General features: G+C 42.8%; 1 protein-coding gene across 2 annotated transcripts in view; it reads right to left on the bottom strand.

Annotated features, from left to right (window-relative positions):
- The window catches only part of KCNU1 (potassium calcium-activated channel subfamily U member 1), a 103,114-nt gene that overhangs the window by 21,688 nt on the left and 54,654 nt on the right, over positions 1–26,772 (bottom strand). For both annotated transcript variants that reach the window (XM_083480374.1, XM_083480373.1), the window contains exon 20: positions 5,354–5,453. In XM_083480374.1, coding sequence (XP_083336500.1) covers positions 5,354–5,453 — 100 coding nt within the window. The remainder of the gene's footprint in view (positions 1–5,353; positions 5,454–26,772) is intronic.

Raw genomic sequence — 26,772 nt, 5'->3', positions numbered from 1 at the left:
CAGTGATTCATAGGAAATCAAATTCATTCAGCTGATCAGCCACCCATAAGCAATTATCTGGGCAATGTACATTTAAAAAACCAGCAACGAAGAAACAAAAACCTATTCAAAATCAGTGTTATGATAAAACAAGTTAAGAAGCAGCAAATAAGGCAATTTTGAAATCAAAATAAATCACTTTAATGCAGAGATCAAGAAATTAAAACACTGCAGTACCAATTTGAACAGAAAGCTGAAATAATTAAAATATCACAGAGCTAAATAGCCATATGTTGCCTTTTTAAAAATAAATGTTAACATTTTAAAAGTCCTGCGGGCAGGGTGTGTGTCTTTCCCTGGTACTGAAAAGCCATTAAAGTAGGCAACAGTTAAGCCTCTCTGGGAAGGACATTTCACAACTGAGGAGCCACTGCTGGAAAGGCCCTTTCTGTTGTTGCCTAGAAGAAAGACATCATTTGATGATCTGAAGGCTTGGATAGGCAGTCTTTCAGATACAGGCAGAGCAATCCTATCAAAAGCTGACCAAATTTATGTCAGGTGAAATTAAACTGGAGTAATTTACACCTATTCCAGACATTTTTCAGGGGCTGGGCAACTGCCATGTGAACTCGCCTGAGTCTGGCACCCTGTTTGCCAGCATGGCATCCACCAGATTGCCAGGTCATGTGACTGAACTGAAAGAGGCTGTGAACAGGTGTCAGTCTTTCCTTGTCCCATCACACCCTTTCATACCACTTTTGGGGGACTTACATGAGCATATGTTCTGCCAGCTGAGCCCTGGCTAAACTGGGATGAGAGTTACACTGGCTCAACTGGGACAGTTGGATATCTGCCTATTCTAAATTCACTCATTGTGGTGGATCTTGGGTTTGTGTTGGACTTTTAGGCCCCATACCAAGAAGAACTTCAACGATGGGGGTGGACACTTTGTGTCTGGTACAGAAATATATGTTGTGCCTAGCACTGGTCTAGCATACACACACACTTTCACAATTCCTCCCCCTTTTCAGTGATGGCTCAGACCGGGTGGAATGCTCTGGCCCATGAGACTAGGGCCCTGCAGGACTTGATCTCCTTCCACAGGGCCTATAAAACAGAGCTATTCCACCTGGCCTTCAATTTGTATTAGCCTGATGCTCTATTCCCTTTTCCCCTTTCCTCTTCTATGAAGAAACCCTTTCTGGAACCCCACATTTAAATTATTCCCTGATCTCCTTGCTGACCCCAGTAGGACCAACTTGGCTAGTTAGCCCTGGTGATCATTTGATGTCTATGACTGGGTTGTTGTTTTTTTCTTTCCCCAAAATGACCCTGAATTTTTGAATTTTATTGATATTGATGCTGCATTTTATGTTGTATTTTATGCTGTTTTATGCTGTTTTTAAGTCACATTTTAATCAATGTTTTATATTTGCTGTTAGCCGCCCTGAGCCCGGTTTTTAAACTGGAAAGGGCGGGGTATAAATATATTATTATTATTATTATTATTATTATTATTATTATTATTATTATTGGAATTTTTCAATGAGAGATGTCCAGCAACATTTCTCAACAGCCCACTAAGCATGCCAATGAGAATAATGTTATGTCATGCAACTCAGCAGTATTCCTGGGGTAGATGCTACAATAGGAAGGATGCTATGACATGAGACAGTGTCATTCCTATGGGGCATTCATTCCACGAACAACAACAAACTACTTAGGGAAGCCAAACTGCCACCTCTTATGGTAACAAGGCTTTTTTGGGTGGGTGGGATGCATAGGTCTGATTCAACCTGTGGAATCAGTGCAACTGGAAATCAGCACAGGACGCCTTGTGGTTGGCAGCTGCCACTGGGCAAAACTCTTAGGTGAATGAGCATTCAGCCATGGCCATGTTCTTCACTGGTCATGAATGTATTCTGCAGATTAAGGACTTCACTGACACTAAGATCAATGAGTTTCACACTTAACTGAACACCACCAACATCCCAGTGGCAATGCCCTTTGAAAAGCACAAGGTACCCTGAGGCCTGCTAGCATAATTAAGCAATTCATAGGCTAACCAACAAAAATTGGTGTCCCTTCTTTGAGATCTGCTGTACTTCTCGATTTCAATACCATACTGCATCATACAACACAGCTCATTTTGGGATGTTTCCATCAATTAATGGAATATTTCCATGATTGGTACATAGTATATGCTAGGGACGTGCATCAGGTCTGTGGAAATCTAGCTAGGGAGCGTCTTTCCTTTCTTTTAAAAAAAACCCCTCCCCCCCAAAAAACCCCAGCAACGGAGGTTCTTTTTTAAAAAGGTAAAATGCTCTGCTTTGACAAAAGGGAACTGGAACTCTTCCAAATTCTACTGCTACCTCTTGGAGGTCTACAAGGCCTATATTGAAGGCCATAAGCAACACCAGAAGGGAAAGGTAAGTGCGAAGTAGCAAAGTTTTTATTTTTAAAAAACAAAATATGCTGTACATGCAAGGCTACACACCACTTGGCTATCTCTTGGTTATATTATGGTAGAAAGTGAATCACTTTTGCTTCTTGCACACACACACACACACACACACACACACACACAAACAAACAAAATGTTAGTCTGCAATTTGGCAGGCTTCATTCACTCTGGAGGGGTTCCTGTCCCTGTAAATTTCATCCACTTTGGCCAAAGGGTAAAAGGTTATAGCTTTTTTTATATTCTCTGTCATAGTGAATGGGGGAACATTCATTTTATATGGAGCAGCTCAGAACCCAAAATACAGATCTCAGTGGAGAGAGCACAGGGTGACTCAGAAACAGATTAGGTTTTTTTAAAAATAAAAATGCACAGATACAGATACAAGCCAAATCATGGAGACTATACAAACCCCAAGTATATGTCCACATTCCCAATCAAGAGCTGCCGAACTATTACATTCATAAAACACTCTCTTCACAATGGTTTTTTTCTTTTCTTCAGAGGGCAATAAAAGACTCGTGTCATGGGAACTTTGCTGATGAGTGATTAGAATCATAGCCAAATTAAATGATCATCTTAACTAATTGGATTAGTCTAAATTGAATAATGAAACCTCAAGCTGTATTTAGTGGAACGTGCCTTAAATCCAATTATTAGTCTGTCAAGTGGTGCTAAACAATGGAAATGATCCATTCTATAGACCTTTTAATAGGAACTATTGAACAACAACCTAGCCAGACTAGGATATGAGATGGTGAGGGGAAAGGCAGTTGGCGTCTGGGGGGGGGGAGGGGGAGAGAAGCACACATTGTAAGTGTGGTAGAAATCATTTGAACAGACATTTGCTGACCTGAACTAAAGGTCCCTCTTCTTTTTTAATTTATTTTTTATTAAAAGATTTTCATGAATAACAAAGGTACATATAACGTCTCTGTTTTCAATTCATAGACTCCTTTCTACATGTCAGCTACATTTGGTGTGAGACATTGTTATCATAGGCATTGTGAGGTTGGGGGGGGGAGACGTGGGGAGAGAGGAGGGAGACAGAAGAGGCGCTAAGGATGCTTCTTAAAAATAAAATTAAAAAAATTCCACTTTAGTTCATTTCCATATTGACTAGTTTTGTTTCTGAAATGAAACCAATGATTTAGGAATTCTCAAATGTTTTTCTTTAAATTTCAAAATTTGAACAGAGTACTGTGCATGGGTAGTTTGATGGTGCTTCCACTTCCTTCCTGATCCCCCCCCCCTTTATTGGATGTCCTCTGGGTTATCAACAGGCATTTGTGCCTTGAGAAAACTGGTTGTACTCAAGATTACCTTTTGTGTTGTATTTCATTAATCTGGAGAAGACTGAAGTATTACCCAAAGCAGCACATAAAACAAATCTTCATATACCGTACCTCCCATCTCCAGTGGGCCTTCGCCCTCCCATGAATGTGTTAGGATCTGATGCTATCTTTGTAGACATTGCAACATGCTTGGGAAGATGTGCAAATCAGTAAAGATGTGCAACTTAGTTTACAACCATAATCCATTCAGGAGGTCCGGTTGTAAACCTAAGGCACGCTTTCGTCAATGAGGCCTCCCCCCCAAAATTGGTTGTAATATATTAAAAAATGGGTTGTAATCCCAAAAAAGGGACACGCACTTCCGGGTTTGACGTGGTTGTAATCCAAAACAGTTGTAATCCAAAGTGGTTGCAAACCAAGGTACCACTGTACTTGATGATATGACTGTGTGGTCTTTCCAATTTCCCTGAGTTTTTTAAATGATAACTATTGTCATGCTCCTGGATTCTGACTGTCAGTTGGTTAAAAAAATCTCTTGTTTTTAAAATCATGGAGAAGAAATGAATAGGCAGGCACCTTCGCTATGTTGTTTCCGGTACCTGCTAAGCCAGGCATGTAATTTTAACATGGGATCTTATTTTTATTGTGCTTTTAAAAAAAAACACCTGACCATACTTACATTTTGCTAAATTTTAGGTCAGCTTATTGAAGATTTGATTTTCTCAGTATGCTTTGATGAATATTTTATATTGTTTTATGTAAACCTCTTAGATGTTTTTGGTGATTACGCAGAATAGAAATCCTGATAGTTAATAAATAAATAAATAGATCCAGCCCAAGTGTGCTGAATGATTCCTGACAGCTAAGTGTAAGTGCCATTTTAATTTCCAACAATACCCAAGATGTAAAGTCATTTAGGAGCATTGTTGGAAATTTAAATGATGGCTCAATCTAGCTCAGTGGTTCTCAACCTTCGGGTCCCCAGATGTTGTTGGACTACAACTCCCATCATCCCTGAGCTCTGGCCTTGCTAGCTAGGGGTGATGGGAGTTGTAGTTCAACAACATCCGGGGTCCCACAGGTTGAGAAAGGCTGATCTAGCTCCCCAGCTAGATATTGGAGAAGGGGCCTGGCTCAGTGGTAGAACACCTGCTTTGCATCCAAAAGGTTCAATCCTTTGCATTTCCAGATAGGGCTGGAAGAGAGCATTTTTTTAAAAAATGCTGCAGAGCGACTGCAAATCAGTGTAGACAATACTGAGCTACGTGGACCAATGATCTGATGTGGTAATAAGGTAGCTTCCCCTGTTCCTATGCACTCAGAGTATGGCTGAGGGTGCTACCAATGCTTATTGCTGCCTGCCCGCCAGAGTCCAACAAGTCCAACAATGACGGGGCACTTTCCCCACGCAACCCCTTCACACTTGGGGCTGGACATGGTGCCTTAGGAACTGCATTAATAACTCTTATTTGGCAGGCAAAGCTTTTCCCCAACATGAGGCTGCCTCCAGCTTCCCTTTCCAAATCTGTGCATGCCATGCAGGTGTTAGTGGCACAGGCAGCTGGCTAGAAACAAGTTAATAAGCTAACAGCCACCCTACATATAGTGCACCTACCAAGAGGGCCTTGTCAAAAGGAACAGCTTTACACCAATGGAACATTCCTGAAGAGTCTAGAGTGGTTTCTTCGTGTTCATCATCCAAGATTTCTGAAGGTCTGGATGAACAAAAAGGGACAAAATAACAGGTGATGTAATAATACTAGCAATAGCAACATCAGCAACATGGCACCATCTACTGTATGTGCATGACACTGTGCAAAGAATGTGAAGGCTCCGTTCTTTCCACCCAAAGGGCTTACTATCTGGAAATGGGCAAAAGGGGAGAAAGAGGGAGGAGAAGGTAATGGAGGAAGGGCTCAACAGGATCCTACTGGCACAATGGGGCTTTCCCCTTTCTCCCCTTGTGTTGCCCTGGGCGTGCCTCCCCCAAATCTGCTGGAGAACCCCAGAACAGCATCCAGAGAGAGGAAAGCAGGATAATTTCATCTAGAAATGCTTGCTGCAAGAACAATCAGAAGAGCATGTTGTTGCATCCCTCCAACAATTATGGTTAAAGTGTTGACATGCTGTCTGACAGACACGGTGTTGCTTGTCTGTGGTCACTGATTTATTTTTGAGCCTTCCACTCATCCAAGAAAGCAGCTGCAGGTTTCAAAATGACCAAAAACATGTACACATTATGTGCATATCGGTGTTTACTTTTGCAAGTAGGCAGCAGGGTGCAAGGCAATGGGTCCAGCAAATCATATTGATGCCACTAAGGGTGATGCTGTAGGAAAGAAATGTGATCTGGCTAGCATCACATTGACCTCATCCATAAGGACTTCTCCAGAAAAGCAGCTTCACTGATAAATGGGATAATCACAACTCAGAGCTGTTCTAGGGAAATAACATGTTGGATTGTATCTTGTATTTTCCTCCATCTTACTCGCTTCCTCGGAAAACAGATGTAGTGGCAGAACTGGTAAAAAAGGTAAAAGGGTAAAGGACCCCTGGACGGATTAAGTCCAGTCAAAGGTGACTATGGGGTGCAACGCTCATATCGCTTTCAGGCTGAGGGAGCCGGTGTTTGTCCACAGACAGCTTTCTGGGTCATGTGGGCAGCAGGACTAAACCGCTTCTGGCAGAACAGGACACCTGACAAGTGCCAGAAAGCATGGAAACATTCCCACCACAGTGGTACCTATTTAAAAACTTGCACTGGTGTGCTTTCAAACTGCTAGGTTGGCAGAAGCTGGAACAAAGCAATGGGAGCTCACCCCATCATGCAAATTCGAACTGCTGACCCAAAGATCAGCAAGCCCAAGAGGCTCAGTGGTTTAGACCACAGAGCAACCCATATCCTGACTGAAGTGGTATTCAGACTTGAAATGTTGCATCATACCTTGAACATAGGTATCGGATCCCATTCCAGTATCTCAGTGTTTGACCAAGCTATTGCATCACAAACCAGCATAAGTACAGACTGGTCCATCTATCTTAGTAGCAGCAGCTCTCCAGGGTCTGAGTCCCCCCCCCCCAAGTTCTGCTATCTGAGAACCTTCAGAAATAAACCAATGGGATGCCAACCACTTGGGTGAAACAAAAGGCTTCTCTTTGCTTAGTCAATGAAGTGGCAAACAGGGTGTTGTGCAAAACAAGGGAAATTTTCCTATGCTTCAAATGTCATGCAGGAGAGGGACTGAACATGTGGCAAGAACCACATGGGTGGAATGGCTGAAGCAAATATGAGGCAGAAGTAGGAGAAATAATGCCCCTCCAGTAATATTTAGTAATGGACCACTGCCCAGTGGTAAAGCATGAGCTTGGTTTCCAAAAGTGCACTGTTTCAATCCTCATCACCTCCAGTTTAAAAGGATCAGGTAGCAGTAGGGATACAGGAGGCATTTAGTTCAGTTCACACTGCAAGGCAAACCTATCTACTTTGCACTTTCTGATGAAATATGGGAACCAAAATGTAGCTTATCTGTTGAAATTTGCAGCTCTCCATATTTCATGATGGAATTTTCTAATCAATTAATGTGTACTGAAATACAGTTGTACCTTGGATCCCTAACACCTTGTGAGTCGAACATTTTGGCTCCTGAACACCGCAAACCCGGAAGTGAGTGTTCTGGTTTGCGAACGTTCTTTGGAACCCAAATGTCCAACACGGCTTCCAATTGGCTGCAGGAAACTCCACTGTACATATATTTGGAAATCAGAAGCTGCACTTTGGTTTCTGGACGTTTTGGAAGTCGAACTGATTTCCAGAACAGATTCTGTTCAACTTCCGAGATACCACTGTACACATATTATGGGAAAGTGAGCATCAAAATAAATATATCTGTGAAAATAAGTTGCAAAAAAATGCATTATGATGGGGGAAACTGAGCGCAAAAATTGTGTATTGGACAAAACTGCATACCAAAATTTGCACATTATGGGGAATGCACTCTGAAATGTTGATGAATTTTCATCAGGGCTCTTAAAAAAAATAAATGGGTTGCAAACGGATGTGGATATGTCGATAACAGAATTTACAATGGGAAATACAAGAAACTGGGAGAAACTGTAATTGATGGATTTGTCCATCCTTTGGTAGCAGGTTCCTTGAAACCCCTCTGCCAAAGAACTTGAGAACTGCTTTCAGTCCAAGAAGAAAGTGCTGGGCTAGACGGACAAATATCATGACCTATGTTCCTAAGAGCTATAATTCAAGCATTCAAAAGAATAAACAAAGGGCTTAAACCTGGAAGAAGAAGTGGGCCCATGCATGCCAGCCACGCCCCAAATATTCCTGAGCGTGTCTGCTGCACCTTTCCCAGAAGGTCTGATGGGAGTGTGTAAACACATTTGGCTAAACACACTTACAAGTTTCCTTGTGGTCAAGAACCCTGGTTTCCTGACCACAGGAAGGAGTGTAAGCACTTACAAGACCCATTCAGACCTTTCTACTCAAAGTACAAATATTGGAGGGGGGAGGTTAAACCAGTACGCTCAGCACATGTGACCCTCTCCCCAGTTTCAGTCCAAATGTGTTTATTTGAAAGCCTGAATGGGGTTATGGTTGCAACCTTATCCATGTTTAGCTGAAAGTAAACATTTCAGGTAATCATTTCATTTATCATTGTGAAGCTCAGTTCCAAATAAATATACATAGGGCTGAGGCTGCGTGTTTCATTTCTAGAAGAGGGCATGCAGATACACAGAGTGCCTTGTTGCCTTAAATGATTTCCAGGGTTTACAAATGCCCTTTCATCGTGAAACCAGCTCAGAGTTATACAAGCTGAGCCCTTAACGGCACCAGAAATTAATGACAGCTCTTTGCCAAATACCCTTCCAGCCATTAATGAATAGCTGGTGCTAGAATGTGTGTCTGGGTTCAAGTTTACAAAGCAAAAAGCAAAACACAGTAGAGGGGCATGTTCTTTGTCATTTCAAATAAGCTTCTTTAAAGGGAAACACATACAAAGCTGCCTTATGTTGAGTCAGACCATTGTTTACACTGATGGGCAGCAGGTTTCCAGGGTTTGAGGCAAGGGACATCCTAGACCTTCCTGGCGGTGCGGAGGATTGAAACTGGGAATTTCTACACGCAAAGCAGGTGCCCTACAACTGAATGATGGCCCTTGTCCATAGCTCAGTCGTAGATTGTATCGTACCCATAGCTGACAGGATGCTCAGATGGCCACTCCAAATTTCCCAACCCATTTTCAGCTTGAGAAACTTGAGGGCTGCTGCCAACCAGAACAGGAAATGTGAGGCTAGGTGAACAGTCTGCATGTAGAGCAGAGACTCTACAACGGAGCTACAGCCCTTCCCCAAATATCAGATACTAGTGGATAATATGGGAGAATATGTTAGCAGTGTATCTCAGTCCTTCCATGCCAAGAATAGACATTTCTGTCCATTAGTCATATGGCACCTCCCCAGCATTTGAAACCTCCTCCCTCCTGCCTGGATGATGGATCGGTCAGGTGGTGATTAAATTGTGTTTTGGCAAGAGGGAAGATATCTTGTTGCAAGCTCTTTTAACTCAGCCCAGCTCAGCAAATCAATCAGTGCACACTTTTCCATCATCATAAAACCATGATCTATGTACACAAGCTGTCACAGATGATATCTCCCTTCACTCAAAATGTTATAGGAAGCATCTATGCCCCGAAGGAAACACCTGTCAGAGCCCTGGGTAGGGAAATAAAAAGGCAAGACTGCTTGAAACGCACTTCATCAAAAAGGCACCCTTCTCCAGATATCATTGCGGGGGTGGGGGGGTGGGGAGGGGGCGAATGCTCATCTATCTCTCTGTGTCTTAACTAATGTTCCCTTCTGCCATATTCTCAGCAAATGATGTGAGATTTTCAGGAATCTACTTTTCTTGGGAGAGCAGTGAATCATTCTGGTGATTCCCCAGTATCTGCACTGAGGATCTCCAGGAAAACGAAGCAGGAAGAAGGTAGGCTTAGCAGAAGTACACACACAGATACAGGGCACAAGGGGATAACTGATGGCCTGGTCTTCCAAGGAAATTTCACAAGCCTGGATCTGGTTTTGTTAAAGCCTAAGATTGTCTTTGAAATCTAGCTCTTAAAATAGGAAGCTAGGAAACTGCCTTCTACCAAGCAGTGCCAGCTCTAGGTCCTTGGGCAAGGCGTGACCATTCACTTTCTTCCTTTCTTGGGACAAAATCCACACAGTTGCCCACAAAGTTATGGCAAAGCTAGTGCAGGAGACTGCTCCATTTTCCTGACTCTTGACTAGGGATTGGCAAATCTGTTGATTTCAGTTTCTCTTATTTTCTCATTATTCTGCTCCTAAGATCAGTTTTTTTCAGTTTCCCTTAAAAAACAACCCATCAGAATTTTAACATGCATTTCTCTTCAAACTGACAGTTTTTCCAGACATTTTCACTAATTTACTCTCTTTCTGCCTGTTATTTTCAAGAATGGATCCATTTTTAGGTGCCTCCTCTGGATTTTTATTTACATTAGTTACTTGGAGAACCACATTGCAAAATTCAGAGAAGTGCGAATTTCAAAAGATGGTTATGTTTCAGTTCACATACTGTTTCACTGTGTGAAACATTAGCTTTACATTAAAATTTATGTATTCTGAATTTATTCCTCATCCCTGCTCCTAACACTGCTCAGAAGGAGCAAGTGAAAAGGCAGAAACTTCAAGGAGCAGCAGCACCGGCAAGCCCAGCTGACCCTTATCTGGACAGGAATAGCCAAATTTTCGTTGTGTATGTTCTGATAAACTCTAGGTAATACTACTGTCTTATATGTGGGGCTGCCTCTGAAGATGGTTCAGAAACTTCAGCTGGTGCAGAATTCAGCAGCCTGCTTGCTCACCAGGGCAAGATGATTTGAGCATATAATGCCAATGGTGTCCCAACTTCACAGGCTGCCAAATAGTTTCTGAGCCAAATTCAAAGTGCTGGGTTTGACCAGCTCAGGACAGGACCACAATACCTCAAGGACATCAAGCAAAAACTTTCAAGCCTTTGACCTTTAACAATCCTTTCCTTTTAGAAGTGGATGAGATGTTTTTAATGTACAGTGGTGCCTCGCAAGATGAAAAGAATCCGTTCTGTGATTCTCTTCGTCTAGTGGTTTTTTCGTCTTGCGAAGCAAGCCCACTGACGGATTTAGCGGCTTTTAGCAGCTTATCTGCTGATCGGATCAGCTGATAAGCAGCTCAGCGGGTTAGAAAAGGGGGGGAGGAGGGAAAAAAACCAGCAGGAACTCGCAAGACATTGTCGTCTTGCGAAGCAAGCCCATAGGAGATTCGTTTTGCGAAGCACCTCCAAAACGGAAAACTCTTTCGTCTAGCGAGTTTTCTGTCTTGCAAGGCATTCGTCTTGCGAGGCACCACTGTATTTCTCTTTCCTCTTGGTTTTAATGTATCTATGTGGGGATTCTTGTATGTTTCTTTGGTTGTTACTTGCTTTGGGAAAGATAAAGTGACTGGTAAATTGAATAAATAGTGATGAGGTGGGATTGAGAGCCCATATATGTTCGACAGAACTGGGATACCCATGTTCAAACTCCTGTTTTGTTGTGAAGTTTATTGAGTGATGGTGGAACAGTTAGTCTTCCTCAGCCTAACCTGCCCTACAGTATCCTTGAATAGATAGAATAAGGAGAGATGGTAATATTCGACCCTGACCTCCTGTAAGCAAAAGTATATGATAAATAACAGGGCATCAGAGAGCCACCAGATGCAAACAAGGAGTGGGCCTCTGAACCATTCATAGTTGTAGAAGAGAGGGTTTTGTGATGGTTTTTCACCCTACCACTCCTCACAAAAGTTCACCATCCTCTGTACAACATGCAGTAATGTTTAAAGATCTTTTTCAGAAGAGCATATAGGGGAAGTGAATGTGTAGAAATACTCTTCACTTAAGCCTAAAGAAGTTTCCCTTGTCACTTCAGTGCTAGGGGTTTTTTTGTTTTTGTTTTTTTGAATCCATTGCCTTTTCTGCCACCTCTCACCATTGCCACAAATTAATGCCACTTGATTTAGAACAACTCAGCAAAGTGTTTTGCTACCCACTGTGCGAAACTTAATAAATTAGCACATATATAAAGGCGCTGTTTGTAATTGAAAAAGGATAATTATTTAGAGCATTCCAACCCCTAATCAGCAAAAAGCCTCTGTGGGCAGGTAAAATCAATCACAAAACCAGCTGCAATAATCTACTAGTGATTATAACCACCAAATCAACACTGCCTCTTTGTAGGAAGACTGAAACCTAGTGAAGACCATATGCTTCTATCTGCCTTGGGTGAGCTACAGCAAGCTTAAGCTTATCATGACTTCCTTTCTCTTTCACACTAAAGACAACCAAGACATTCCCTCTTACAGTGTTCGTGATGAAATGGGAGTTCAAAGGAAGGGATTGATATCAGTAGTCTTGGGGCTATTCTCTACCATTTATTGGTGAGTTGCCTACCTTCCTTCCTTCCAGATGTTGCAGAATTTCAACCCCATCAGCCCCAACAACTGGAGGCAGGAGCAGCTCACCAGTGCCATGGAGCCACAACAAAGCTCTCTTGCCAGCAGTGTCGCTACCACATACTGGGAGAGGTAAGGCAAAACAAGTTTGGGGCTGCAAGGCTGCACTTACAGAACCAATCTAATGCTCCTACCAGAATCACTACAGGGCTCCATTACCTTGTGTCTCTCCCTCCTGTTATGTGGCAGCGATGCCACAGATGGGAAGCTCTTGCTGCCCCTCTGACCCACCAGGGAAGCCACTCCTATCTGGATGGCTATAGGTTCCCCATCCCTGGTTTGCAAAAACTAGGTGCAGGTTGTGTATTCTTTTCATAGGGGCAAAGACTGTGACACTGTGATGTAGCACAGAAACTAGGCAAGCTAATTGGGATTAATACTGAAAAGAAGGAAAAGAAAGAGAGAGAGAGGGTGGAGTTGGTAGAAAATTACTGTTGCTCTAATAGGAGATGAGAAGGGTGCAAGGGATGTGGCAGGCTGTGCAATAAACACTATGGGCCTGAATCTATCCTGGCTGTGAGTCTTGCAAGACCTGCTCCCTGCCTTACTGCTCTTTCTCCACCCGGCCTTGACTGACTCCAGCTACAAAAGCTGAGGCTGCTGAAAAGACTCTTGGGCCAAAGCCTTGTTTAGGGGTGTTTCTTGTGTGGGGAAGAGTGTTGCTGTTTTTGACATTATTTCTGTAATTATATTAGATCCTATAATGTATGTGGAAATTGTTTGATTTGGTTGTGTACTTTCTATGTTTTATTTATTGTTGATGAATAGTTTTGTTATGAGCGTAATTATGTATTTTATTCATGCTGTAAGCTGTTTTGAGCATGATTTTAACTATGGGAAGGTGGAATACAAATAAAATTATGTATGTATTATGTATGTAATAGGAATACAAATGATAGCCAGGGACAATGTGGGTGGGTGGGGAGTCTGGGCACAAGAAGAAAAGGCAGACAATGAAGAGGGAAGCAGCAATGTTGCAGTGTGGATATTTATAGGGCTGGCATACATCTGGAATTTCCTGGACATATCCAGAATACAGCAGTTGGAAACAGTGTCTGGGCAAAAAAATCACTGAAATGTCCAGATTTTCACTTTTTAAAATATGGCAACACTAATAGGGCTACCGTAGATCCAGATTTTCCCAGACATCACCAGGATTTCAAAGGCGGAATTGAGGTCCAAGAGGAATTATCGAAAGGTGGCGCTTTGTCCTGGATTTTAGGGAAGTCAAATTGTGGGGTTTTTGGCGGGTTTGTAAAGAAAAGCTCAACAACTTTGGCGGCTTCCTTAAAAAAGCTTGACGACTTCTGGGGTTGTCTTGGTTTTTACTTTTTGAAATATGGCAACCCTAAACCCTAGATATTTACCTATTTCAGAAAGGAGAGAGGGTGACATCAAGTCATCTCTACTGACAGCATGTCATTTATGAGACATTTCTGACAGCTTCTCTATGTATTTGCACGGCTAGTTAGTAGGTTAATTTAATTAAAATTTTGCTTGTCAACAGGGTGGTGGATAGTGCTCATTACAGGGGTTGGGGGGTTGGGTGGGGGCAGCTTGGAGAAGCTGTTCTCAGTGGGACCTCCCCCTCCCCCTGTCCTCTCCCTCCTCAGTTTGTTGCAGTTCCCTATTCACTGGCCTCTTCCTCTGGGCCCAGATGGCTCCAATTCAGAGAGAGGGGGAGAGAGAGATCCATGTCCACACTTTGCTTCCCAGGCATTGGACAAGCAGACGTGTGGTTGAGCCCAGAGATTGAGAGATAAATAGAGAGGGTGGGGGGAACAAGGGGAACTCATTCATCTTACTGATTTTGCCCCTGGAGAGGTCAAATGACAAGGGAGGGAGGAATGGGGCTCCCGGCACTTGTGGTAGAGCCCCTATTGAAAGGTGCCCAGCTATGTCAGTCACATATGTGAGCACCTGAATGCGACAGCAGCCTTTTACCTTTTACCACTTTTCATTGAGCTATTAATGTAATAAGGAGGCTAAAGCCCCTTTATACATGTGGGAGGATAAGACTCTGCTTTAAAGGAGGAATAAAATTGAGAGTTGTGCAATTGTCCAGACTAAACTGCTAATCTTGAACTAAAGGGTTCAAGATTTGGTCCTACCGAAAGGCTTTATGTTTTGTTCTCCCAATCTAAATCGAGAATGCAGCCAGCTGCAATCCTTGGAGCCTGGGTCTCCTTATTAATCCCCTTCATACCTGTTTAACTCGAGTTCCCAGTCCAGCAATTAAATAAGGATCATTATGATGTGATTTATGGTATATGTGTAAATGTTAGAAATTAGTGTGGGTAATTAAAATATAAAGTGTGCACTGCCAGGAGGTTGAACCATTCTCCATGTCCTTAGCACAGAATAAGGAGCTGGCCAGATTATAAATAGACAAGTTTGCACAAGTTCACAGGGCAAAACCAATTAGCCAACTCATCTTTATGCACTTGGAGGAGGCAGGGTGGGTTCAGATAACCAGTTTATCCACAGCACGTGATTATTTGTTGGAGAGATCCTACCTAGATATTTAGCTGTTGAGATCCCCTATATTGCTATATATGGGCTTTGAAGTTACATGGGAGGCTCTTGCATGCCCTACATCACATCACATTCCTTTTTCCACCCCATTGCTTTGTTTTCTAAACTTCTCATTGTATGCTAAGGCAGGACATAGAAATACAAGGTGTTCCCATGTACATATATAACCCTACAGGCTGGAAGTCATGGAAATCCATACAATTGTCGGAATCAACATGCAATGGATTCTGTGGTCTTAATTTGGGGGGACGGGGCAGGGGTGTTAAACCACGTTTGCCAAATCCATGGTATAATCCAGAGGCCATCAGTGCAACTTGCAACATAATTTGACCAGGCTTTGGGTTGTATCAAATGCTAGTCTTACCCAAGGTATACCCAGCGAAGTTAAGGGACATGACTATTTAAGGTCCATAAATTCCAGTGTGTCTGCTCTAAGCAGAACTTACCGTATTTTTCGTCCCATAGGACGCTCCGTCCCATAGGATGCACCTAGTTTTTTGGGTTTCCTTTATTTCCCCCCAAAAAGCAGGTTGGGGAAACCGAACCAGGTCGAGGAACAGCGGGATGGCGGCGCTGTGCCTCCCTGCTGTCCCCCGAGCTTGTGGGGCTGGCCCATGTCTGCCCGGCGCGAGGGGCGCTCTGCATCAGGGTGCCCCGCCCGCCGGACGGCAGGCTGCTATCCGCAGCGTGGGGATACTCCTGCAAGGCTCCCCACGCAACCATCATTTGAAACCAGCACTTCTCTGAATTTTGCAGTGCCGTACGCTAGCCATATAATGTGTACAAAAATGCATTTACCAGGGTGAAGTGTGCAGGTATCATCCAGGATAACATTAAAAAGGCATTACAAATGCATTAAACATTAAAATGCATTATAAGATTGCTTTGTAAAAATGTGTTCATTAGGCAAAAGTGCACATAAAACCATGTGCCTATTAGGAGAAATGTTGATAAACGCGGGGACTTAAAAAAATAAATCCAAACTGATGTTGAAATGTGGATGACTGAATTTAAGATTGGGAGGGGGGGGGACAAGAACCTGAGAGAAACCAAAATTGACAGATTTTGCCCATTCCTAGCGGCTGCAGAGAGACATATAAATGGCAGAAGAAGCAGAGGCTAAGAGGAAGGAGTCCTGCGGCTCTATCTGACTGAAGCAAAGCAAGGCAAGGCAAACAACAGCAATGGAAAAAGGCTAAGCAAAAAAGCACAGCTAACTGAGCCAAGGCTGAGTCTACTGTATGGCTGAAATAGCCTGAGGCTTGTACTACCCCTCTCCTTACACAAAACAAATTATGGAGGAAGGGGCACCATTAGCGCCCTTCCTACATGCATCAGAGAAAAGAGCCAATGGCACATTTGATCATATCGGCTGCACTACAAATGGCAGTCATGATTTGGCAGACAGATTCCGTCCCAGAAAGAAAGAGGGGTGGGGAAGTGGCAAACCCCAGTTTCTGATGTGCCAGGTGTTGCCTTCTGGCCTGTTTTGCTCGCAATGAAGATTTTCCTCCAGCAAAAAAAGCAGGCAACTTGGATTTCCCAAGAAGCTCTGCTGTGGAGGAAAAGCCAGGTGAGGTCAGAAGTTAAAACCACCCTGTCCCAGCTGACAGGGGGGGGGGGGAGAGGCGGAGGGGAAGCTTTCTTTAATGTAACAACACATTCACCCACCCCTGCCTGTCTCCCTTTCCTGGAGAACAGAGTTTTACACTTGTCCTTCACACAAATAACCCGAGGGTGGGAATTATTCAGAAAGCTCATGTTTGACACCCCATCTGTTCATTTCTGACAGCGATATATAATGTAAAGCTATAAAAACTTGAAAAATAATGCAACATAAAAAGGGATTGACTCGGCTCCAAGAGGCCATAAACGGTAACAAATACCACTGTGTGATTTATTTTGTGCTGTAATCTTTACAGTAAGTCATCTTTCAGACATTTCCTTGTGACAGGTTTTAATAATATTAATGCCCAGAGCAATCCAAATCATCGCCAATAGACATATTTATCAAGCTGCCAATCCAAGTAAATGAAATTCTATAAGCAATAATGTAACATGTTAAAAGGGAGCTAATAAAACAAGTCAGCGGAGAAATATTACTTCAAAGAATTCTCCCTTCTCTCTCTCTAATCCGTCCCTGAATGTTATACAGCCAAAATGCAAATCTTTCCCCCCCTTTCGTGATTTATCGCTCCAAAAATATCAGTGACCTTTCTGCAGACTCCTGCACAGCCTCTCCTACGCATTCATAAAGAGTGCAATGCATTCTCCCAGATTAAGTGAATGCAGGAGTGCTTAGTATTATTACTTTTTCTCTCTCTCCCCACCCTTCCACCGGCACCCCCTGCCTTGCCTTTGGACCAGGATTTCATGGGTATCATCAAAGGGTGAGATCTGAGGTCCTGGAAATTTATTAAAGACTGACATGCTATAACTGTACCTTGGCAACTCAACAGGTATTTATGAGCAATTATCCAGGTGTTAGATAAGTTTCAATTAAGATGGAACACAAGTGTACTTTTTCTAACCTAGGTGTGGTTTCCCCCCCCCCCCATTTAAAAACAAAACAGTTTGGTTTGGTTAAAAGTTTTTGGGTTTTTAAAAACTCAAGATAGAAATCAGTGTGTGCTGCTGTAGCCAACTTTGTATGATTACTATCTTATGCAGCCTTGCCCAATCTGGTGGCTTCTAGAAGTTCTGGGCTATGGCTCTCATCAGCCTTACCAGCACGGTCATAGTCCAAGATATCTGTAGGGCACCAGGTTGGCAAAAGCTGGTCTTAATTAGCAAATGACCCCTCCTCTGCCCAGATTGTAAATGTAATCAAAATGAAATTTGAGACTTGATGGCTTCACCAAAAGGAGAGTAACCAAACATCTGGGGGGGGGGGAAGGTGCCAGCACAGCGGACCCTGGAGTACCCCCCCGGGGGGCAGTGGTTAAAAGTGTGGCACTTACTGGAACAACTTCATGGCAAGTATTGGCACCTTTTTCCTAGAAGAAAAACTTCCTATAACCAAATAAGATTTTCTCCTAGCAGTGCAAGAAACAGCTTGAAGATACACAAGGGGTAATAGTCAACTAAGTTTTATTCAATGTAGACCTGTTGAAATTAATGGACCCAACTTTGTCGTGCTGGTGCATATACCCTGAATAAGGCTTAGTTAAATGCCACCTGTGGAATTTGAGTGGAGGAATTCATCCCAGGGTTAAGTTTCCTGAAAGCCATTAAAAGATTATCCCACAACATTATAATTATCCCTGGAACAAAGAGAAAGTGTTTAATGGTTCAGAGATCAAAAACATATTAGCATTTAATGAATGCTTGTGGTGGGGGATAATTAGAGGTAGTTTGGTAGGCACTCGTGGGGGGGGGATGTCACATGACATGACATGATTTTGTCCATTGTATTTTCGGAAAAGATTTGTAATTATTAATTGGTGGTAATCCTTTGGGTTGTTTTTGTTTTATTGCTTTCTGATATTTTCTAGATATTACCTGTATATAAAAGAATTCCTGAATTTTATTAATTCTTTAGGGTGTTTTAAAAATTGTTATAGAACGGCAATGTGATTTTTGTTGTATGTTTAGGCACTTCTATGGGCTGTAACTTCTTGGGGGGAAAGCAATGACAAACCTAGACAGCATCTTAAAAAGTAGAGACATCACCTTGCCAACAAAGGTCCGTATAGTAAAAGCTATGGTTTTTCCAGTAGTGATGTATGGAAGTGAAAGCTGGACCATAAAGAAGGCTGATCGCCGAAGAATTGATGCCTTTGAATTATGGTGCTGGAGGAGACTCTTGAGAGTCCCATGGACTGCAAGAAGATCAAACCGATCCATTCTGAAGGAAATCAGCCCTGAGTGCTCACTGGAAGGACAGATCCTGAAGCTGAGGCTCCAATACTTTGGCCACCTCATGAGAAGAGAAGACTCCCTGGAGAAGACCCTGATGTTGGGAAAGATGGAGGGCACAAGGAGAAGGGGATGACAGAGGACGAGATGGTTGGACAGTGTTCTTGAAGCTACAAACATGAGTCTGACCAAACTGCGGGAGGCAGTGGAAGACAGAAGTGCCTGGCGTGCTCTGGTCCATGGGGTCACGAAGAGTCGGACACGACTAAACGACTAAACAACAACAACAACAACAACAACAATGGGCTGTAAGCTGCCTTGAGTATAGTACTGTAGAAAATGAGGTATGGGAAATGAAATCACCCTATTACTATTTCCGCTCCTTTTTCCAAGTAGCAGCCAACGAATGGAGGTGATGGCAGAGGGTGGTGTAGAGATACACTTACACAAAGGCGTTGTTTTTTATTACATGTTATGGGTTGGAGTGGGGAAGAGAGACTCTGGCTGCAGTGCTGAAACATCTCCCAATAGCATGTCCAAAATGTAATCTCATGTGCAGGGCAATTCTATATAAATTAACTCTGAATCAAATCCTAGTGAGGTCAGTAGAGCAGGGATGGAGGAAGCTGAGAATGTGCAGTTGTTGCGGAACTACAACTCCCATTATCCCTGATCATTGGTCATGCTGGTTGAGGCTAATGGGAGTCAGAAACCAAAAGAACCAGGTGGGTCACAGGTTCCCCAGCCCTACAGCCGAGCTTATGACAGCACAGGCAGAGTTTATGGTAGAAGTTTCTCTTCCAATTCATAGGAGAAGCAGAGAAAGTTGTGCAGAAACAAGAAAAAAAATCTTTAGAATTGCTGAAGATCTCAACAAGAAAGAGATGTTGTTAGTAAGCAACAATGATGCTCACAAGATGTTAATGGAAACAAACTATAAATCATGAGATACGAAACAACTCAGGTGTTGGACATCAACTCCCATCATCTTGGACCATTGACCATGTTGGCTGGGCTGATGGGCACTGAACTCCAAGAACATCTTGCATGTGCTTGGCTGGCTACCCTTGAACAAAGATTTCTCTCATTCTATTTACATTCCTATTTCCCAACTGACTCTGTCCAGTAGACTCCCTAACTCTCCCTAACTCTTTTGGAATACCGTCAAATGCAGTAACACGCAGTTTCTCACTAACATTCCAGTGGGTGAAGGCATTACACCTAGGGAAGTAATTGTGTATAGAATTGCAGCCTAAGGGAGGTTTCAAAAAGGAGAAGCTGGAAGTTGACCATATCTGGATTTAATGGAAGAGAGGTGTAGCCTTTGATGATTGCTACGGGATCATAATCAGATTGAAATTATAACTTTTAATATTGATGACACTGACCTAAGAGAGAAAGGCTTCTCCTGTATGCACACACCTGTACCTCACAAGTGGGGGACCTCAGGCCTGGGGGGCCAAATGCACCCCTCTAGTCCCAACTATTGGGCTCTCTGGACGTGCAACAAGACATGGTTCCTTCTCAGGCAACACTCCTCACAGCTCTTGGTCAGCACCTTCCTCAAGTGCTTCTGCAATGTGTTCTTGAACCAGGATCATGCCTGTTGCTTGCCTAGATGAAGGCTAGAGCCATGTGTGCATTTCAGAAACACTTGATTTTTGTATCTTGTTGTTTTCATCCATCTATCTTGGGAGACAACGGAAGAGTTCGTTTTCGGAGGTAAAGTCACAGCGCCTGCTGTGTCTGTAGAGACAGATATGGCAGAGACCTGTTTTGTTGCAGCTGGGGACAGGTGAAGGTGTCCAGTTGTGCTGGGGCAGATGCTCTGCATCCCTCCCTGCGTTCCTCCTTCCTCTGTTCGCTGCTGTGGATAGAAGACCTGTCTGTCTGCAAGCATTGCAATCGTTTGCAAGGGTTAATGTCAATATGGCTGGGTTAATGTCAGCCTTCATTTCACATTTGCAGACATCTTCGTAACACAGAATTGGTCTGCCAATAGTCCTAGAGCCTGAAACCTGCTTCCCATTGAGCAAGTCCTTGGGGATCTTGCCATCTTCCATTCTGTGTACATGACCAAGCCAGCATGGACGTTGCTGAGACAGAAGTGTGAACATGCTGGGAATGTGGCTTGGGAGAGCACATATTTGCTTGAGACTCTGTCCTGACATGTGATGCCCAAAATCTTCCTGATGGCATATGGAAGGCATTGAGGCGTTACTCCTGGAGTCTGTAAGTTGCCCACGACTGACTTCCAATAAAGCAGCTTGCTCAACATGCAAGCCTGGTAGACCTTCATCTTGGTATTGGTCATTAGCATCACATCCTCCCGTACCCTTTTGGAGAGGTCAGCCATTGCTGTAACTGTCTTGCCGATGTGCTTGTCCAGCTCAGTGTCGATGAAAAGCTTGCTGGATATGGTGGAGCCCAGGTAGACAAAAGTGTCTACCTTCTGGATAAAAATAAGAGTAACATCTTTTGCACTTGTATGACTCTGATCCCCAGCAATCCCTGATATGTTGTCCTCTGTGGAACAGGGCCTTGGGGCTGAAAAGGCTCCCCATCCTCTCTGTTCCTTGTGGTTATCTGCTGACGTCTTTTTCTCAGAACCCCCGATTCTGAAATTCAGAGACTAGCTATGAAAGAGGGTTCCTGTTCGGTGCCCAAACAAGCCATGGAATTATCTCTCCAGTGAAGTTCACGAGGGATCCACACTGTTGTCCTTTCAGTGCCACGCTAAGACTTCCTTGTTTTCCCCAGGCATTTTAGAATCTCATTATTTCAGTTCTTCTGCTATGGCATGTAGATTCAGCTCCTATATTTCCTGTTTGTCTTTTAGCTGCTGTGATTCAAGTTGTTTTATTGCATCAGTCTTTCCGTATTTCAGTTTTAAGTGAGGTTACATCGCTTAGAGTAATGGGTTTTCTGTTGTATTATTTTGATTGATTTTGGACAACGCCTTGTTTTATGAGCAGGTTTCACATATATTAAATAGTAAACAAATACCTTTGCATAGCTACTGGGTCATTGAGTTTTGCTCCAGGAATTTAGCAAACGAAATAATAATAATAATAATAATAATAATAATAATAATAATAATAATAGTGACATTTCAGCTGAAACCCTGAAGCAAAATGAAAGGCCAAACAATTTGGGGGGAAATCTGAGGACATACAGTTTTGACCTGGAGGGACCTTTATGGGAGTTGTAGTTCAACAACCTCTCGGGAGCCAAATGTTCACCACACCAGCTCTAACTGATTTCGTCTTTACACAATAACAGTTGCGAACGACTCTAGGGTTGCAGCACTCATCTCGCTTTACAGGCCGAGGGAGCCGACATTTGTCCGCAGACAGTTTTTCCGGGTCATGTGGCCAGCATGACTAAGCCGCTTCTGGCGAAACCAAAGCAGCGCACGGAAATGCCGTTTACCTTCCTCCTAGAGCGGTACCTATTTATCTACTTGCACTTTGATGTGATTTTGAACTGCTAGGTTGGCAGGAGCTGGAACTGAACAATGGGAGCTCACCCCTTCGCAGGGATATCGAACTGTCGACCTTCCGATTGGCAAGCCCAGAGGCTCAGTGGTTTACACCACAGTGCCACCCACGTCCTCAATTATAACATAGGAAGCTGCTTTTTATTCACTCCTGTCACCATGAAGTGGCAGAGGCTTCCCAGGGTTTCAGGCAGGAATTGTTGTCCTAGTCCACCATCTACAAAATATTGATTTTCAGTGCACATAAGCACATTATGTAAAGCTGGATGTTATCCAGTGTCCAAAAATGAGCCAGCTTAGATGATACCTGTCCCTTAATTTCAGTGCTGCTGCAATGCTTCTGGAACATCTTATTAGGTTCCTTCTTTGATTTCTTTTAGACAGAGGCTGAAACTCCCCCCCCCCCCCCGGCCGGGAGGGTTTGATATATACTTTTGGTGCTGTTTTAGTCCATCTTTCCACTGCTGCTTTTAAACTGGTGCTGTGCTTTTCATTGATTAGTTTAATGTTCAAATCTTCTTGTGTATTTTTGTGCTGTAAAAATACAGCACTCTGGGTACTGTATGAGCAAAAGAGCAGGCACAACAGCAGTACTGCAAATACTAATACTACTGCAATTAATAGTACTGCAATTAATACCACTGCAATTTTTAGTGGTAATAGGGAAAGGAAATTCTCTTCATCACTAGTCAATCCTAGATTTAGGCTGTAATCTAAACCCATTTTGCACTGAGCTGTAATCAGGGTTTGGATAGGGCGGGTGTGTCCCTCTTCCTAGCCCTAGTCACCTCTGACAGCTTCCACCCATGGAGTGATGCTTGCACCACTCCTCCAGTATGGCACACTGGCTTCTTCACTCCAGATTCACAGGTGGAAGTACCACTAGTGGAATCTCTGCTGATAGCAGCCCACAAAAATTCTTTGGAAGAAGCCACATGCTTTCAATGTATGGTCTAGATGTGACCACATCCTCTGAATGAACAGTGCCAGTGTGCAAATGCACCCACTGCATTCTGTCCAAAATGAAATAGCTAGCTATATATAAATATTTATTGAACTCTAGTACTGAACTGTAAGGAAACCAGTTCCCTATGTTTGGGACAGGCACTCACTGTACAGAACTCTGGCTATGGGGTATGTGATATCACAAGCCTCTTCTTCTTCAGATAAACTTGCAAGTGCTGTTTTCAGATATTTTAAAAGAGCAAGTTGCATGCCTGAACCATGGTGAGAGGGAGAGGTTCACATATAAAGAAGACAAGTCAGTCAACAAACACTATCTTAATTAATGAATAAAGCTACCAAGGGCATTGCAATGGTGCTGGTGGGGAGAAAACACCAGACTCATTCTGCAAAATAAAATAAAAAATCCAGTGAATTACCTTCTAAAGCGATTGAGAGGCATTGCAGTGTACAGGCTACAGTGGTGAACTTGGACTGAAAGGACTCCATTTGAGCCACAAAGCTCACCGAGGGACTTTCAACTGCTCACCATCTCTTAACTGATCCTACTTCACAAGGTTATTGTAAAGATAAAATGTGGGGGAGGAACCATATACACAGCTTGCCACCTTAAATAAGGCTTACAGCCAGCTAAACACCCCACAGAACTTTACCCTAAATATAGTAAATGAATATTGGCATGTTCTGTAATATATGATGCATAAAATATGGTTGCTTAGTGCTGATCTTTTGATGTTAATTGCAATGCTGTCCATATATTTCCAAGCGTCTCTGCCTATGATCACGAGGACTACCAACTTGATGTTTTTCAAAAACTGAAATTATGGAGATTCTCTGGGTTGTGGGGGAAATCAGAATTTAGTTAGGCTTCCTTGCCCTCCACTACTATTCCCCCATTTTTCTGTTCTTTTAAAATTGCTTATTTCTATAGCAGCCTACTGACACAGATCGAAATAACGGAAGGAAATCAGATCTTGTTACGTGTTGCAATCAGTCTATGTTTTATTGTTGATATATTTTTCTGTACTTGATTTGATTTTCTTTCATGCATATAGTATACATTGTGCAATTTGTGGGTTGTTGTTTTTCTTCTTAAGATAACCAAGATCAGAGCTAGGATGAAACATAACCAGCTGAGTGGAGCACTTTATAGAATCACTGGAATGCACCCAAATGGTCATCTAGCTAAAGAATCCTTGGCACATGGTCTTCCAACCTCTGTTTAGCAAAGAATTGAAAGAAACAAGATTTACCAACTATCGAAGAATGGCTGATGAAGATGTTGGACTATATGGAACTTGCCGAACTGACTGGGAGACACTGAGACCAGAGAGAAGAGACAGTGGAAGAAGACTGGAAGAAGTTTAAACAATATTTGGGGAAAAAATATTAATATTTAAATCTTAGAATAGCTTTGGAAGTGGATATAGGCTGTAGGGTTTTTTTTGTTGTTGTTGTTGTTTAGTTTTTAGTCGTGTCCGACTCTTCGTGACCCCATGGACCAGAGCATGCCAGGCACTCCTGTCTTCCACTGCCTCCCGCAGCTTGGTCAAACTTACGTTCGTAGCTTTGAGAACACTGTCCAACCATCTCGTCCTTTGTCATTCCCTTCTCCTTGTGCCCTCAATCTTTCCCAACATCAGGATCTTTTACAGGGAGTCTTCTCTTCTCATGAAGTGGCCAAAGTATTGGAGCCTCAGCTTCATGATCTGTCCTTCCAGTGAGCACTCAGGGCTGATTTCCTTAAGAATGGATAGGTTTGATCTTCTTGCAGTCCATGGGACTCTCAAGAGTCTCCTCCAGCACCATAATTCAAAAGCATCAATTCTTCGGTGATCAGCCTTCTTTATGGTCCAGCTCTCACTTCCATACATCACTACTGGGAAAACCATAGTTTTAACTATACGGACCTTTGTTGGCAAGGTGATGTCTCTGCTTTTTAAGATGCTGTGTAGGGTAGGGTTAGAAGTAGAATATAGTGTATTTTAAAATATTATTTGTAAGGGATAAAATGTGAAGATTTTTAAGGTAAAAGTAAGTGTGATAAAAAATGGTTCAAAATTAAGATATATGTAAACTGCTAAAGATGAGCTAAAATGAAAATCAGATAGGGGGTGACTTGGGGAAGCTCACCTAACAATGTATAGAAAAAATAAGGATAAGTCAAGAATTTGTTTGTATTGTTTGGTTTTCTGTTTATGTTGTTCAATTGTGTTATAAAATTAATTTTTTTGGAAAAAATAAAACAAAAACCTTCAGTGAAGGAGAATCCACCACCTTCCATGGGAGTCCATTCCACTGTTGAACAGCTCTGTCAGAAAGTTGTTCCTGGTGAATCTCCTTGCTTGTAACTTGAAGCCATTGGTTTGGGTCCTACCCTCTGGAGCAGCAGAAAACAAGCTCACTCCATCTTCCATTTGACAGCCCTTCAGATATTTGAAGATGGCTATCATATCACCTCTCAGTCTCCTCTTTAGTAATGTTTGTATTTTGAGTTGCATACCGGTGGGGGCAGGGGAGAACTGTGATCTTTTTGGTGTATAGGGCTTCTAAAGGTCTTAATCTGGCCCTGTACGGGGCAAACCTTTGCTGCGGTAATCTCCTCCTCTGCTGTTTGATGGCAGGAGTTAGTTTCAAGGGCCACGGGAACAATGGCTTTCCTTCAGTGCTTGCCCTCCTCTTGCGAGGGCTATAGAGAACATCTGACAGTGAAAATCCTCTCCTCTTTTAAGTTAAACAGCTGCAAAGATTTCAGCAATCTCTGTAATCCCCAAGGTGTAATCCCACAGTAAGGAAACTCGCTTCTCTTAAATACCTCCCTCTGGCATAATTGACTTTTCATGCACATTTTAATAATGATATTTCAGCAGGTTGAGAGAGTCTCTCTCTCCCCACCTTCTTCAAATTATGCTGCGGACACAGGGGGCGGGGAGAAACTGTATTGTAAACTTAATGACAAATTCCTCTCCTCCTGAACAAATTGGTAGAATGCCCTTGTGCATGTCTGTCTGTGTACACACATACATATAGGAGGGGGCATTTAAGGTGCTCCCCTCCCAATATTTTACCACTTAACTCATTAAAGGAAGATACTAAAACAGTGTCTAAATCAATAAATGAAAATGTCTATTTTACCATTCACTGGGGGAAACGAAACCCTCCTGTGAAATCTGGGGGACAGTGTGGTGTAGTGGTTAGAGTGTTGGACTAGAAGCTGGGAAAACAGGATTCAAAGCCCCACTCAGTCATTAAACTCACTGGGGGACCCTAGGCCAGTGACTGCCTCTCAGCCCAACCTACCTTACAGCTGTGAGGATTAAATGAGGGGGCTAACATTGAGCTCCTTGCAGTATAAATGAAAGCAACCACTTGGTCATGAAGGTAGGGAAGAATAGTCTCCAATTTTTTGCGGCTTGCTACTTGCTTTACTTACCTTTTGAGGTGGCCAAGGGTTTTTCTTCTTCTTTATATGGCTTTATAATAACTATTTTAAAAAGTAACATCTACATCATAGTGATAAAGTTTCTCCAGTAGCTCTCCACTGTTTTCACTTCTGGAAATGCCTTTAGATAGATATCCTGCTATAGTCCATTGTGTCCTATCCAAGGCATTTGAGG

Source organism: Podarcis liolepis (assembly GCF_965112155.1).
Source record: "Podarcis liolepis genome assembly, chromosome: 16".
NCBI lineage: Eukaryota > Metazoa > Chordata > Lepidosauria > Squamata > Lacertidae > Podarcis > Podarcis liolepis.
This window is presented reverse-complemented; position numbering and strand designations above follow the sequence as displayed.